We start from the raw sequence: 14,968 nt of genomic DNA, 5'->3' as shown, positions 1-14,968 counted from the left end.
AACAATAAGCATGTGGCTAAAAAGTCTCCACCTCCAAGCTGTGTTTCTCCCTTCCACCCCCAGCTTCTTAAGACAAAACAGGGTTTGTGGAGAGAGGTCCAAATTCTCTATAACCATCCCATCTCAGGATGATTGGATGATAACTTCCATGTGGGAAAAAAAGATGGAAGGGGCCAGATTCTGGTGACTAAGTTCAAGAAAAACCTGGATGTGGCTCTCTGCATATACTGAAACTTCAAAAGTTCAGGTAATGGCAATTTTGGAAACATTTACAAATAACTCACTAAATTGCATTGGGTGGGATGTTTTGCTAATGAGGCTTCTCATTTTTAGAGGCATAACTTAAGTATATGTTAAATACAAGTCCTTAAAAATAATCTTTTTTAGTTGGAGAATCTTTTTGCTGTTGTTGTTGGAGACCTAGAAACAACAGAATATGAGGACTAACAAGAGTAACTACAGGAAAGATACATTTTTTTCCAGCACCTACAAAATGCCAGGCCCAGGGCTGAGCGTTTACATATTTTATTTCATTTAAGCCTCTCAACAGCTCTGAGAAGAGAAATCCTATCCTTATTTTACAGATGAGGAAACTTAGGCTCAGTGGGACTAAATAAATAACAAATGGCAAAGAGGAAATTCAAACTCACGTTTGTTTGGCTGAGTGTCCCCAACAGCAGGAACAGAATGGCTAAAATAGAGTAGACCCTAGTTCTGAATTTCTATTTGTCCCAAACATTAATTTACTCCCTGTATTAACATTCACAATCTTTTGATGACTTTTACCCTTTTGCTGGCTGGTGGAAGAGGAGCTTTGAAAAGGTCTATACAACACACTCATGCCTCTTAAACTGCGATGGTGTTCATCTTTAGAGGGCTCAGTCTTCTCACTCCTCGGCTGCTTCTTGGTTTTGGCACCTTTAGGGGCTTGCAGAGCAGCCAGAGCTCTGGGAGGCACTACAATATTAACTCTTCATCAAGCAAGTGACAATTATGAGAAAGTCTGACTTCCACAGGGTAGCCACCAGTTTTAAATACTTATTTTAAATAGTTGTACAGACAGTCTTGAAATATAGGTTAAGGTTTTAGATAATCTTGGACATACTGAAAGACCACAAAGTTGAAATGAGCTGAACATAACTTTATTTATCAAAAACTACTAGCTAAAATTATAGTTTCTTGTCTTGAAAGGTGACGTTTCAGTAATTTTTATAAGTTGCAAACCTTTTTTGTGTTATATTACAAAAAGAAAATGCTTACACAGAACTTATGAGATCCAGCATTGCTAAAGACCTTGTATGACAGAAAATCTGGGTTCGAGCCCTACCTCCATCTTACTGGCCTTGTGAGCCTGTCAAGGTTACTTAACCTCTTTGAGTCCTGGTTTCCTCAGGTATAAAGGAATAATCATAATGAGGCTGTGAAGCGGTTACATGAGATAATTACACAAAGCACTTAGTAGAGAGTCTCGCGTGGTTTATGGTCATGGGGAGGATTTGAATTATTTTCTGAAGACGTGGGAGGACTATATTTTCACTCATAGTATGTGCAAATGTCCAATGTTATCTATAGATATTCATAATAATTAATATTTGTTGAACACTTATTATTATATGTCAGGAAGAATTATAAAAGAAATGGTTTTACTAGGTTTTAAGTCATTCAAGTCATTATTAAGAAATTATATCCTCTTCTCCAGCACAGAAATGATACTTTGTTCCAAAATCTTCAGTGACATATGGACATTGTTTGCTTTCCCTACGGGCCCCACTCACTAATGAAGTCCCTGTGGAGTAGAGTAGGGGTCTTTTTGTGTTCAGGAGGTGACTGACCTTAGTGGCAGGGGCTGTTCTATCAGCATAGGTTCTGGAGGGTTGACCGGTCCCAAGGCTTGTTGCTTTTTTCTTGAAAATAGAAAATATTAGTTTCAATGGGGAAAAAACATCTTAACAATGTAGTGAAATAGAACTTTCCATATCAATACAAATATCTTCTCAATCAAAAAATAGACTAATATACTAAACACATCCAAAGTAAACATATGTTTTTAATTTTTCATAATTTTGCCTGGAGACCATATAAATATTGAAAAGGAAGAGTAAGTTGAATAAATCTCAATTGTTCAATATTCAATGATTTTGGAGAACTGCAAAAATCCTCACACGGGCAGTTGTCCCACCATAATGCACTTCCAGAAACAATGTCGCTTACTGTGGGGTGGTTGCTTTCTCTCTCACAGTGCTCTAGAGAGTGTGCAACGGGACAACCTCTATGGAGGGTGATTTTACAATATATGTCAAAGACACGGTTCTATTTGTAAAAATTTATCTTAGGGAAACAATAAGAGAAGAGCAAAAGGCTTTTTCTTCAAAGATATTCATCACAAAAGCTGAAAACAATTTATATATAATAATGAAGGTTTAGTGAGTTATGATATACCAGGTAATTATTCTATTAGAAGAATACAATTATAGAGATAGAATATGATACTCTAATAAAGTCTATTAGAACATTATTCTATTCACGTTTTAAATACCATGTGTAACAACTTATTTAATTTTCACATTAACTAATGTAAAGTTGGTACTATTGTTATTGCCATTTTATGGGTGAAGAGATCACGGTACAGAATGAATAAATTACTTGTAAATTAGTCATTTTTTACAAAATGTTAATAGTAAAGGGCAGGATGTCTACTTCAGACTCTATTTCTCTTGGCTTACCTATACTGACTCCCGTAATAGGGGAGTTATGTTATGGTACAACTACAGGTGAAATATCATGTGGTTATTAAAAATCATTTCTTAGAGGAATGTTTCATTAAATAAATATATATTATTCATATTTTATATAAAGAAAAGTCAGATTATGAAATAGGATGTATAGTATGATCCCTGAAGTTCATATGGGATTATTTTTTGATGGTGTAGAGTAATTATAAAAAAAAATTCCTCTTGGGCTTTTATGTATTGCCTTATATAACCATTTTAACTGCGAAAAGAAAAATAAATGAGAAGAAAAAGGAAAGGTAAAATACACGGTTGCTTTCTCAACAAGACCTTTATATCCTATATCTCTGACTTCTGGATATCTATATTGCAAAAAAGCAAGCACAGAAATTATAAAGCTTTATAATTTATAAAGCTTTATAAATTATAAAGCTTTATAAATTGGTGATATTATGCTCCAAGGTCTATCAAATGTGAATACTGTACTATAAACATTGAATACACAAGGGATGATAATGCATTAATTAGCTAGTATATAGCACATTAAAGTGCTCTATGTCTATGTAGTACACATTTTTATATGTATAATTGAGAATAATTTGGTTTAATTCTTTGACATTTAGAAGAAATATTTAGCCAAATTTACATTGTTTAGTTTATTGAAAATGCCTGCTTTGGAAGTTTGAGCTGAAGTATTTCCCTTCAGGGTAAATAATGCCTTAGCATGACAAAAAAAATAAAAAAACACAAGTTAGCTTGCTGTCCTCAAAGCACAATCTCTATGTGTCTACTGGTTGACTACCCTCAGGGTATTTCATGAAAATCACCAGAGGGGACACATTTTCATAAAATGGTATCTAGGGAGCTTCTGAGGCATTTGCAGGAGTTCTAGCTCCCAGGCATCATTTGTAGAATAAACAAGCAGTCTCTCCCAAGCACACACGCACTACTATCAACAATGGAAGAAAAAAATCCGAGGTAAGTGTGACAGAAACAAAAGCGGCGGCCCAAAAGCTAGTAATATGGGTGTGATATGTGAGATGGAGAGAGGAGGGGATGGCCTATATTTTATCCAGATTGCAAGTCTTTTTCAAATTATGATGTATAATAACAAATAGCTTCTGATAACCATAATGTACAAATGGATTCAGTGTAAAAGACTGGATATCAGACATAAAGACAAGAATACAGCAGTAGGGGTATCCATTTCAACTTCATTATTCATTTCACCCTCCCCATTTTCCAGTGAGGAAACTGAGGGAGGGTAGGTCATTGTCAATGTGGCCCAGCTGCCCCGAACTCCAGCTATTAGTCTTTGGTCTCCGTTACAACTGAGGAAGGCCACGTTCCAATCCTGGGCTGACTCCAGATTCCATGCACTACATCAAAGCCCATATGCTGCAGCGCAGCTCACTTGTAAAGTCTGTAAATGAATTCCACTACTTACCATGTATCAACTAGAATTTGCCCATGAGAATAAAAATAACTTGCTTTATGGCTATGACGAAACTATTAAGTTAAAAATATTAATAATAACTGTTTAAACTTAATACAAATGCTGATTTTTATTTTAGCTCTACACCAACTCAAGGTTCACTTAAAAAAATAACTTATTAATAAATTCAATGTCTTTTAATGCAGCTGAGGATCCCTCAACTGTCCTGTGGGTATGATCTGTTACACCAAAGACTTGCCCTCAGAGCTGCCTGGATCACTTAGTCTATAAAGGACAAATTTAGTTCAGCTGAAATGACAGTGGAGTTTGTAAAAATAACCTTTCATTAAATTTTGGTCTCACAAATATTTACCAAGCCCTTTGTCAATGTCAGGCACTTAAAAACACAAATACAAAAGCTTAGAAATGCGTACATACATACAGCACAGACTCTTTATTTTCAGGTTAGTAACCAGAGTTTAATTACAAATTGTTTTGGCTGATGTATAAGACCTGGCTTCCTTTCTTCATTTGTATCTGACTTCATGTAACCATTTTGTTCCTTCATTCACTGGACAAACTATGAGCCTGGTCCTATTCTAAGCAATGGGGATATAATGACCAATTGAACAGGAAAAGCTCCTGCTCTCATAGCGCTTACATTCCAGTAGGAGGACTCAGCCTCTAAATAAGTCAACGAAAAACAAGATGATTTCAGAGAGCAAGATGATTGCAGAGTGATGAGTGCTGAACAGACTGTAAAACAGGGTGATGTAACAGAGAGTGACTGGCTGAGGGTTGCTTCAGACAGGATGGAGGAAGTGAAATTTGACTGACACCTGACTGTCAGGAAGAAAACAATCATGTAAATCTGGGATGGGGAGAGGAGGCATCCTAGGGGGACAGAGCAGCACGTGCAAAGGCCCCAAGGTGAGAATGGGCTTAGCAAATAGGAACAGAAAGAAGCCAGCGCAGCCAAAGCCTGGTGGGTATAGGCACATATACTAAGAGATGAAATAAGATGTAGGACCAAGATACTTAGTCTGAAGTGATGTGCATTCAGGATGGCCCTCAGTCAGATGTGTTTGGGAACGTCAATTTCTGCCAGGCTCTGGTCTGCTTCCTGGTCTTCTTGGGGTATCAGCTGGCCCCCATGAGTCCTCCCTTGCCTCCAGGTGCAAAGTTCTCAAGGTTCTCTGGCTTCATGTCGTCTTGTACTTAGTTTTGTAGGATCCTTCTTCACCCCTACACCCCTTACAATCAGCATCAGTCCTTAGAAATGTCACCCTGGCCTGGATACATCTCTCACCTGGCTAGATCTGCATACTCACTAACTAGTGATAGGGCTGGACCTACCCTCAGACAGAAGCAGAAACTCTCAAAACAAGCTCATTTGTGTACGATTCTGCATTTTTCCTAACGATGGTATGTGCTAATCTCTACAATAAAAGATTAAGATGTTAGATGAGAATGCTAATCCTATGATAAGTTCAAATTTTGAGTTAAATTACTTTTCTTCATTTCCATGAATTCAGAGACTAAAGACCAATGGGCAGATTTTTCCTTGCCAACCAATCACTTTCCATCCAGTATTTATGTATACCTCTGTGTTTAATTCAAGTTTTACAGGAAGTAAACTATTAGGAACATCCTGTCCTTTTTCCCTTTTCTGTTGTCAGGACTGGCTGAGTCATTCCCTCCATGTAATTCAGCATGTCACAGAGCCTCAGTCCTAACTATTGATGGGAACAGAAGTGTAATACTTTACGCGCTATTTGCCTCTACTGGACTCAAACTCCGGGACGTCAAGTCTGGCCCATTTACAGAGAGTATGTGTGGCCCCTCCTGCTCAAGAGAAGAGTCCTGACTTCAAACAAGAGCAGTCCTATTTCCACAGACTAAGAATCTACATCCTTTACTGGAAGAGGCTCCCTCATCTTCAGAAGTGTTTCACACTTTGCCATCCTAGAGACCAGCAAAAGAAGACACCTTACTCTTGAACAGAGAAGTGCAATAAAAAAATGCACAGATTAGATTGATTGTGTGAGATGTTGCAGGCGAGCATGAAAAGAATTAATTGCATACCTTTTTTGTATATCTATTGTAGTTCATAACAAAAATTTTTTACTAAATGAATCAGAACTCAAGTCTTAAAAATTGTTTTCAAAATATCAATGAAGTTCCAAGAGCCAGGCAAAGAGTTGCTGTGTCATTGTCACCAAAATCTCAGGAAAGTCCTCCTGAGTTAAGCCACATGTTGTCCTGAGACTTAATGACTCTGCAAAGAAAAGTGCTGTATTCTCTAGGATAATGGTACTACTTTTTGATTTATGTGGCAAAAAAATCCTGGTTCACCAAATGCCAACTATGAGAACTTGGGCAAGTTTGCGAACATTTCTAAACACCAATTTTCTCAACTGAGTAATATGAATGACAGTATTCATACCTCAGAGAGTGATTTTGAGGATTAAATGAGATGAGATATGTGCAAGTTGGAAATCCCTGCTCTAAAGAGAAAGGCCCAAAGTCCTTGAACAGTACTAATTGGGACAGACTGACCTCCCCAGGGCCACCCCAATGGGTCTAGTTTTAACTCAGGAGAAGACTTAGTGGCTGTTGAAAATTTTCTATGAACTTTTATTTTTTATATAATAAAAAAATTATTTTATTGAATAGAAAAAGTGATTTTTCCTTAGAACTAGTCCATAATTCTGATAATAGGGCACAGTTAAGTTAATTGGAAATAGTTTGATCATTTTGGATCTGCTTTTAAGCTTTGTTAGGTTGGACCAGAGCAGCCTTTAGAGTATGTGATATTATGATATAATAAGAAATGCATACAGTTATGCATCAAATAATGATGTTTCCATCAACAATGGGCTGCATAGACAACAGTAGTCCCATACGATTATAATGGAGCATATATAGAAACTCGACATATGGCAGTTGATATTGGCATTGTAGATCAAGCAGGGGAAATGACTGATATTCAGTCATGGTGCTCGGACATTTGGTTTTCCATATGGATAAAGATATATAAATAAAATTGTATATATTATCTATTTTCTGTAAATATACGCTACGACATTTGCACAATGACAAAATTGCCTAACAGTGCATTTCTTAGACTTGATGAAATGTAGTGTTTTTCAGGATAAAAACTCTCATTAAAATATGTGCGTTTTGACATTTTTTTAACAAATCAACTCCATTACTTAGTAGTCACTCTATAAAATGGTGAGAAGTATTGTGTTTCCACATGAAAACACATGCTTTATTTGAAAATAGTACCTAGAAAGATTGTCTTTCAAAAGTGTAGGCAGATTCCCCAACACTAGCAATTATAAAACTGTGACTCTTATTTACAAATGTTCTTTTACACCATAGTTTATGTAGTCTACAAATAAGTACAAATTGCTTTTATTGCCGGAAGAAATACAAACATGTGCTACCACAAATGCAAAGCAGTAAATAGAATATGCTGGCCCTAGGAAACACATGAATAAGTCATAATGCATCAGCCTTATCATTAACTTATAACACTATATAGCAATTCATGTACTGAATGAAAAAACGTCACATGTATAATGGTCTCAGTAAGACACACTATGGTGAGCACATGGTGAGCACACTCCTGTAAGGTTTTTTAGTTTAGTTTTGTTTTGTTTTGTGATTACTCAGTTCCTATGCATCACCTCCAGGTGGAAATCCTCCACATGATCCAGCTCAAGTATTTCTGGTCTAGTCCTGACTAGGAGTCAGGAGAATGCTCTCCTTCTCTGGTTCTGCCCCTGCTCTGACTTAGCTTCCCGCTGAGCCTCATTTCCTGCCTACAAAGGGGGAATAGCTATACCCACCTCATGGGAATTGGAATGACTTAACGTGCTTTATGATCTTCATAAGAGGGTACAACCCAAGGAAGAAAGAGGTAAATGAAGAGGTAGAGAAGTGAATTTACAAAAGTTGATAACAGCAGTAGGGAAGTCTATGGAGTTGTCCTCCATATTATAAGGTAGAATTCTTAATATAGGCAATTTTATGATCAGCATTGAATACTAGTTAAAAGCACAGACTCTGGGAAGTGAGTTAACTGGGCTTCACTATTAAATACCTGTGCGAACTTGGATGGGTTATTTAATCAAGCTGTGCCTCAATTTCCTCATCAGAAGAATTGGGTTGCTGTAAGCGGTGTGTGTGTGTACATGTGTATAATGCCTGTGTTAGCTTTTATCATTAAAGATCTCTAGTTCTCTACTATCTTTACCAATCTACAGAAAAACAGTGCTTACATTATTCTCTTTCCTTCCTGTCAAGCCTACTTCTTATTAAGGCATTAATAATGAATATATATCATCCCCCCTGGGAATACTTAAAATTTAAAACAAGACCCAGGGGAAGGCAATGTTTAACTCAAAGGTTAAGGAAGTTGCTAATGGTAGAATTTCAGACATCAAAAAGCCAACTAGGAAAATAGTATTAGACAGTGCTTTCTAAATATATCTAGTTGATAAGATTGCCCCTGCAGGGGTGGGGATGGTGTATATCTATAAACCTCTTTAAATTGTATGTAACATTTTTGGGGGGTATTTTTTTGTATTCATATATATGTGTAGTTTACAGGGAAAAGATCACAGTTTTAATCAGATTGCAAAGGGACCATGAACCAAAAATATTTAAGAATTCTTGCCCTCCAAGCTACCTTTCTGCATAAGTCCTTATTTTCTGTCCATATTCTCTTCTACTCAAACACATGCATGTGTGCACATATAAGCACACAACACACACACACACACACCCCCGCAGCAGCCTTGCTCTAAAAATACCTCTTGGGGCTCCAAGTAAAAAGGCTCAAATATATAATATTTCTCTAAGTTCTAAGCAAACAGATGCAGAGGTTTAGTTTCAATCACTGTTAAAAGACCTTACTCTTTTATTAGATATGCTGTTTACTATTCTCTTTCTTCTGATTTAAAAAATACATTTAGGATAAAGAGAAAGTAGGAAGAAAAAACATAAATTACTCAAAATCCTTACAACTACTTTCAGTTATGTTTTCTATTTTATGAATATAAAAATATGCACAACATACTACGTTACATAAATGGAATTGTAGGCCTACATTTTTAAAAAAGTTTTACCTAACATAAACATTTTCCTCTGTCATTAAATGTTTTTCAAAGTGTGGTGTTAAAGATGCCTTAGTCACTACATTCATGGCATAATTTTATCAATTCATTACTTCCACACCTGTGTTTACTTCTTAGTTTATCAAATAAAGCTATGATAAATATGCTTGTATATATGTCATCAAGTATACCTCTGATTATAAACTTGGAAAAAATTCCTAGAATTGAAATTTCTGGGTCAAAAAGGTTTGCTTTTCTTATTCATGACTCTCAGCCATTTATTTCACATTTCTAAATATAATTTATGTTTTTATTAAAGGAAAAGTTTAATCATACTTCTAACATTTTCAATCTTATAATTTGTAAGTTTTTAATTATTTAAAGAAAATTTATATATAATGGGCAAAACCAAAGCTCTTCTTAAAACACACATACACACACACACACATACACACACACACACACTCCCCTAACATATGTTCATTCAGAAAAACAAAGTCAACAATGTGATCACTGCTGAGGCAAGAAATATTTCATTCTTTAATTTTTTTGAACACTGTATCATAACAAGGAATTCCTACTTTTATCCACTGGGTGTCCTCTGAAGTATATGTTTAACATTCAGGCAGATACCACCATATCCTATCCAAGAAATACTTCAGCAACCTCTCTTCTTTGTACCGTCATTATCTTTTAAATTCATTAGTCATTCACCTTTCTATTTCATTATTCTGTGAAATAAATGTATAGTTTCAGAGTTTACTGAGCGTACTCTTTGTATTAAGAAAGTAAATAGGAAAAAAGTGACAAAATCATATTCAAAGAAGCAATTTTTATCCCAAGTACTAAGTGAAACCAAAATTGGAATGTGAATATGAGATTGTTTTAACTCTCAGTTTCCTATAAGAGAAATGTTTTTCTTCAAAACTGTACTTGCAGATTTTGGATTGCAAAGTGATATGTTACTAGAATGTTCTAAAGTCCAAAAATTCTTCTCCTGAAGCTTAAATTAGATCATTTAGGAATCAGAGGCTTGATTTTTAAAATAGAGAGCCCAGAGATGCCAACCCTAATGTGAATAATAAACCAGGAGGCATGGAATCCTAAGAATTAATATAAAATAGTTTTAGAATTCACTTGTAAGTTCTTCCCAGATAATGTCTGTCTTTTTTTTTTTTTCTGATAATGTCTGTCTTATTTGATATTGTTTAATTAAGAAGTGAATCCGTTTACCTATAAATAACTGGCAGAGAATAGTACCGAACAATAGTACCATGGAATCTATAACATGTGAAGCATCCCGGTCACCCCGACAAAGATTCTCTCCTTTACCAAACTCTAGTAAGGCTCCTCTGAGCTCTTTTTCAACTAGGCCTCAACTTTTGGACTTACCTATTCATCTCTGCCTTGTCCAATTTTAGCAATAATCCTGCTAAGTCATGTTAGCCACGATCCCCCATCCTTGATATCTGATCACCCCCTGATATCTGATCAGGTTCCCTCATCCCCCCAGGATCCCCCGGGTGTCTGATCACCTTGACCTGCCTTCAGCAGGAATCCTGTTAGGTCCGTTTAGCCAGAATCCCCTTACCCTGATGTTTCCTCTTGGTGATTTTCCATCTACCGACTCCCCACTTTAACTTATTGTATTCAGAGTTGACTAGTACTAAGGCCTTGAGTAACCAGAATGTCATATTTGAGAATGATGTGCGAAGAATCCAATTTTCAAAACTAAGGTTGACTTTAGGGAACCAATGTTTACAAAGTCCTCTTGGAAAAACCAGCCACCCCTACAAACTCTCTCTTTACCGCAGAACTCCACTGTGGTGGGCCCTACATCTATAGCAATGGTCCTGAATGAAGTCTGCCCTACCACTCTTTAACTGGTGTCATGCATAATTGTTTTCTTTACACACTTATTTTTTTCTGTGTAAATAATCACTGATTTCAACTCATTTTTTTTCTTCATCTGCTGTTTATATAAATCTATGTACATTGGAAGAAGAGTCATGTAGGCAGAATCTCCACTCACTCAGCACCCTCTCAATCATAATCATAGTACAGTGGGTACCTTCTGTTACTCCATAGTAACAGTCCAGAAGAGAACATCATCCTGACCTCCAATCAAGGGCCTGGCCTCAGCCCTCATCATTCTGGAAGCATCAGCGGCATCAGCCCTGTGACTCTCCACTCTCTCCACTGATGACCCCAAGCATCCAGCTTCCCCTGCCCCTTAGATGGCTGCTTCTTTGACTTACTCATCTATTTCTCCTTCCTGTGTCCTATGTGTAGGCATTCATCAACACTTGCCTTTCATTTCTCTCTTCTCTCTCTACACTCTTTTCCTCAGTAATTTCAATCAAGAATTTTGGCAGTGAGGGTTTGAAAGAAAGATGAAAGGGGAGCTTGGGTAGTTTCAAAGGAAATATTTTAAAACAATTTACTAGGAAGAAGACTGAACTAATATGTGGCCTAAAGAGGAATGATTAAATAGTGAAAGGAAAGAAGGAATAATCAAAGGAACCAGGTCCTGTGAGAAGTGGGAAGACATAGGACCAGCACCTGCTCCCTCCAGCAAAAACCTCTCACATGGTCCAATGACTCTTTGAAACTGCAGGTCTCTTGATGTGCTCTAGAGCCAGGCATCCCCAGAATATGGCAGGGAAAGTGGGGTAGGGAGGAGGGAAGAGGGCTCATCTTAAAAAGAAAATATGAAAAGAAAAAAAGAAAAAATGCTTATGTGTGCTACATACTCCATAAGAATTATTTCAGTGTTACTCAAAATGTGCTGAGAATACCACTGGCGTAAGAGAAGAATCACCTGGAGTAATTAGTAAAAATACTGATTCCTTGGTCCCACCTTAGATCTAAATCTGAATTGAATTGCTGGGAAGGGGGCCCAGAAGTCTGAATTTTTCATACTATCTCCAGGTGATCCTTAGGTATGTTACAACTTGAGAATCACTGCATTATCTCATGTAATGTCCAGGAAAATGAGGAATAGAGATTTTTTTTTTTTTTTTTTTATGGTACTAAGACGCTGCTCTACACATTTACTAAGCATTCTGTAATAATGTTATTTGGAACATAAAAGACCTTGTGATGTCAACTTGCCATAAAGTTTTGCTTCCCATTTCTTATAAGGCTATGACAGCTATTATAGACATTGTTATATGTTAAAATGTCATTGACATTGTGACAAGAATCATACATATTCAGTCCTTAGACAAGACAGGTACCTTGCTTTGGGCATGATTTCAGGTTATTATCCCTTTTTAACCAGTCATTCCATTATCTTTGAGAAGTTTATAAAGTCTACATAGAAGAATGAAAACATTTTTACTTTAAACAGGATATTTCTGGAATAACATTTAATGGCTCTGTCCATCGGGGTTCTAGGACTCATGATCTATGCTGAAGTCAGTGAATTTAACTTCCATTCAATTCCTTCAATATTTTGTTAATATTTGATTCTGATTCCATATGCCATAAGGTATAATCTTTTCAGAGACAATTTTTTTTATTTCAAAATATTATGGGGGTACAAACATTGAGGTTACATATATTGCTTCTGCACTGTCCAAGTCATAGCTACAAGTGTGCCCATCCCCAGACAGTATATACTGCACCCAGTAGGTGTGCATTTACCCATCCCCCTTCCCTCCTGCCTGACACCCGAAGAATGCTACTTGCATATGTGCGTTTAAGTGTTGACCAGTTAGTACCAATTCGATAGTGAGTACATGTGGTGCTTGTTTTTCCATTCTTGGGATACTTCTCTTAGAAGTATGGGCTCCAGCACCATCCCAGAGACGATTTTGATGGGACCTAAAATTTCAGGTAATTCAGCACACAAATCCAAAGTGTGGTAATGAAGGGTATATTATTGCTGTGTGATATAATGCTGATATATTTATATATTTCTTTGTAGAGGTAAAGTACTTGTTTTTTATTAATCATTCCCTATCCAATGATATAACATTTTGTATATCACAGATTCTTAATTTAAAGGCATATTAATTTCCTTCTTTTTTAATGGGAAAGGCTTTGCAATATATAATCAGTCAAATACTCAAGTCCTGTCCCATCCCATGGTTAGAAATCAATAAGGGTCTCACCTTTTCTGTCAATCAAGCTCTCTTTATTGGCCTAATAATAATAGTAATAATAATAAAATAACATCAATAACACTAATAACAGCGGCTAACACTTATAGACACTTCTTATGTCCCAGACATTGTTATAGATACTTCATATAGATGGTCTCATTGCTCTGCACATTAACTCTCATGTAGAAGTTATTATTATCCCCATTTTGCAGATGAGAAAAGTGTCCTTAGTTAGGCAAAGTAACTTGCCTAAGGACACACAGGTAGGAAGTGGCAGAGCTGGCATTCAAATCCGGGCAGTCAGACTCTGAAGCCTGCACTCAGCAAGTACATTATGCTGCCTCCACAGCAGGTTAACTGGGTTGTGAACGTGGCTCTTCAAAGCTTCCACAGCAGATGAGAAAGAAGATGCTTTTACTGTGGCCTCAGAGTGGCACAAAATATTTGTCCTGAATTTTGTAAACTTTCTAAATTTCTCTCAGAATTCAACCTGAATTTGTGTCTTAGGATGGATCAACAATTGTTATAATGTCTACATAATGCCTGGTGTTTTAGAATAACTGTGGGCTTTGAACTTAACTTCATGCACTACTCATGAATACCTATCTGATAGGCTCTACATAAGTTATTCTAATACCTATGTAAACCAGTTTCACTTATAGAAAGGCAAGCAGGGACCTAAATTATTTCATGATGACCTACACATAGAAGAAGACAAATGTACCAGGAATCACAGAAAAATCCCAGAAAAGAGGAGACATGGAATGCTCCATGATGATGATCTCCAAACTCGTAAACCTAAAGCACCTCTGTTAAAACGCATGAGGAGTTACACCCAAATGACACATAGAACAGAGTCTAAAATGAAAAGTCATTTCATAGGTTGTAACCCAAGCAAACTGGAAGAGACTAGATTCAAGAAGCTAACCACTGTCATTATGAGTTAATTCCAAGAATTCCTGGTATAAATATTCTCTTGAGCAGTTTCTATTCTCTCATTTTCTCATAGAAGAAGATATAACTTTACTAAACACTAAAGAAAGTCAATTAAGTGCCAAAATACAGGAAGCATCTCCACTATAATGAAAACCAGTTGAACCATATTGAAAAGCACAATTGGTGAACCACTTGTGTCGTGCGTCTGAAACAAAGTAAGTCGACACTTGTGAAAGACCCTCTCTCTCCTGAATGGTCAGACTCCATACAGAAATGTGACCATTTATCTAGTCCCCCTACCCTCAAAAACAGAGCACAAAATAATGACCAGATTAAATGCCATATCAAATGCCAAGGTACTTGAAAAATGATGTTCTATGCACTCAAAAGCCACACACATTGATAGGCCTTTTTTTAACTGGAAAAGATTTATCTATCATGAAGCACATTTTTTTTTTTATCATTTTAAGTAGAGGCTAAAATGTTAATAATACTTCTTTGTTATCTTTGCTTAAACATTGGGATATGCAATATTTCACTAAACATATATGTATAGAAAAAAGACAAAGGGAAAACCACCAAGATGAGAGCCTAATTCTCTCTAGGTGCTAGATTTCTAGGTGATAGTATTTA

The 14,968-nt window shown here is 36.5% G+C and overlaps 1 protein-coding gene across 3 annotated transcripts in view; it reads right to left on the bottom strand.

The window, feature by feature from the left end:
• The window catches only part of CAST (calpastatin), a 104,024-nt gene that overhangs the window by 73,395 nt on the left and 15,661 nt on the right, over nucleotides 1-14,968 (bottom strand). For all 3 annotated transcript variants that reach the window (XM_012638817.1, XM_012638821.1, XM_012638819.1), the window contains exon 3: nucleotides 1,833-1,904. In XM_012638817.1, coding sequence (XP_012494271.1) covers nucleotides 1,833-1,904 — 72 coding nt within the window. The remainder of the gene's footprint in view (nucleotides 1-1,832; nucleotides 1,905-14,968) is intronic.

Source organism: Propithecus coquereli, unplaced genomic scaffold, assembly GCF_000956105.1.
Source record: "Propithecus coquereli isolate 6110/MARCELLA unplaced genomic scaffold, Pcoq_1.0 Scaffold135, whole genome shotgun sequence".
In the NCBI taxonomy this organism is placed as follows: domain Eukaryota; kingdom Metazoa; phylum Chordata; class Mammalia; order Primates; family Indriidae; genus Propithecus; species Propithecus coquereli.
This window is presented reverse-complemented; position numbering and strand designations above follow the sequence as displayed.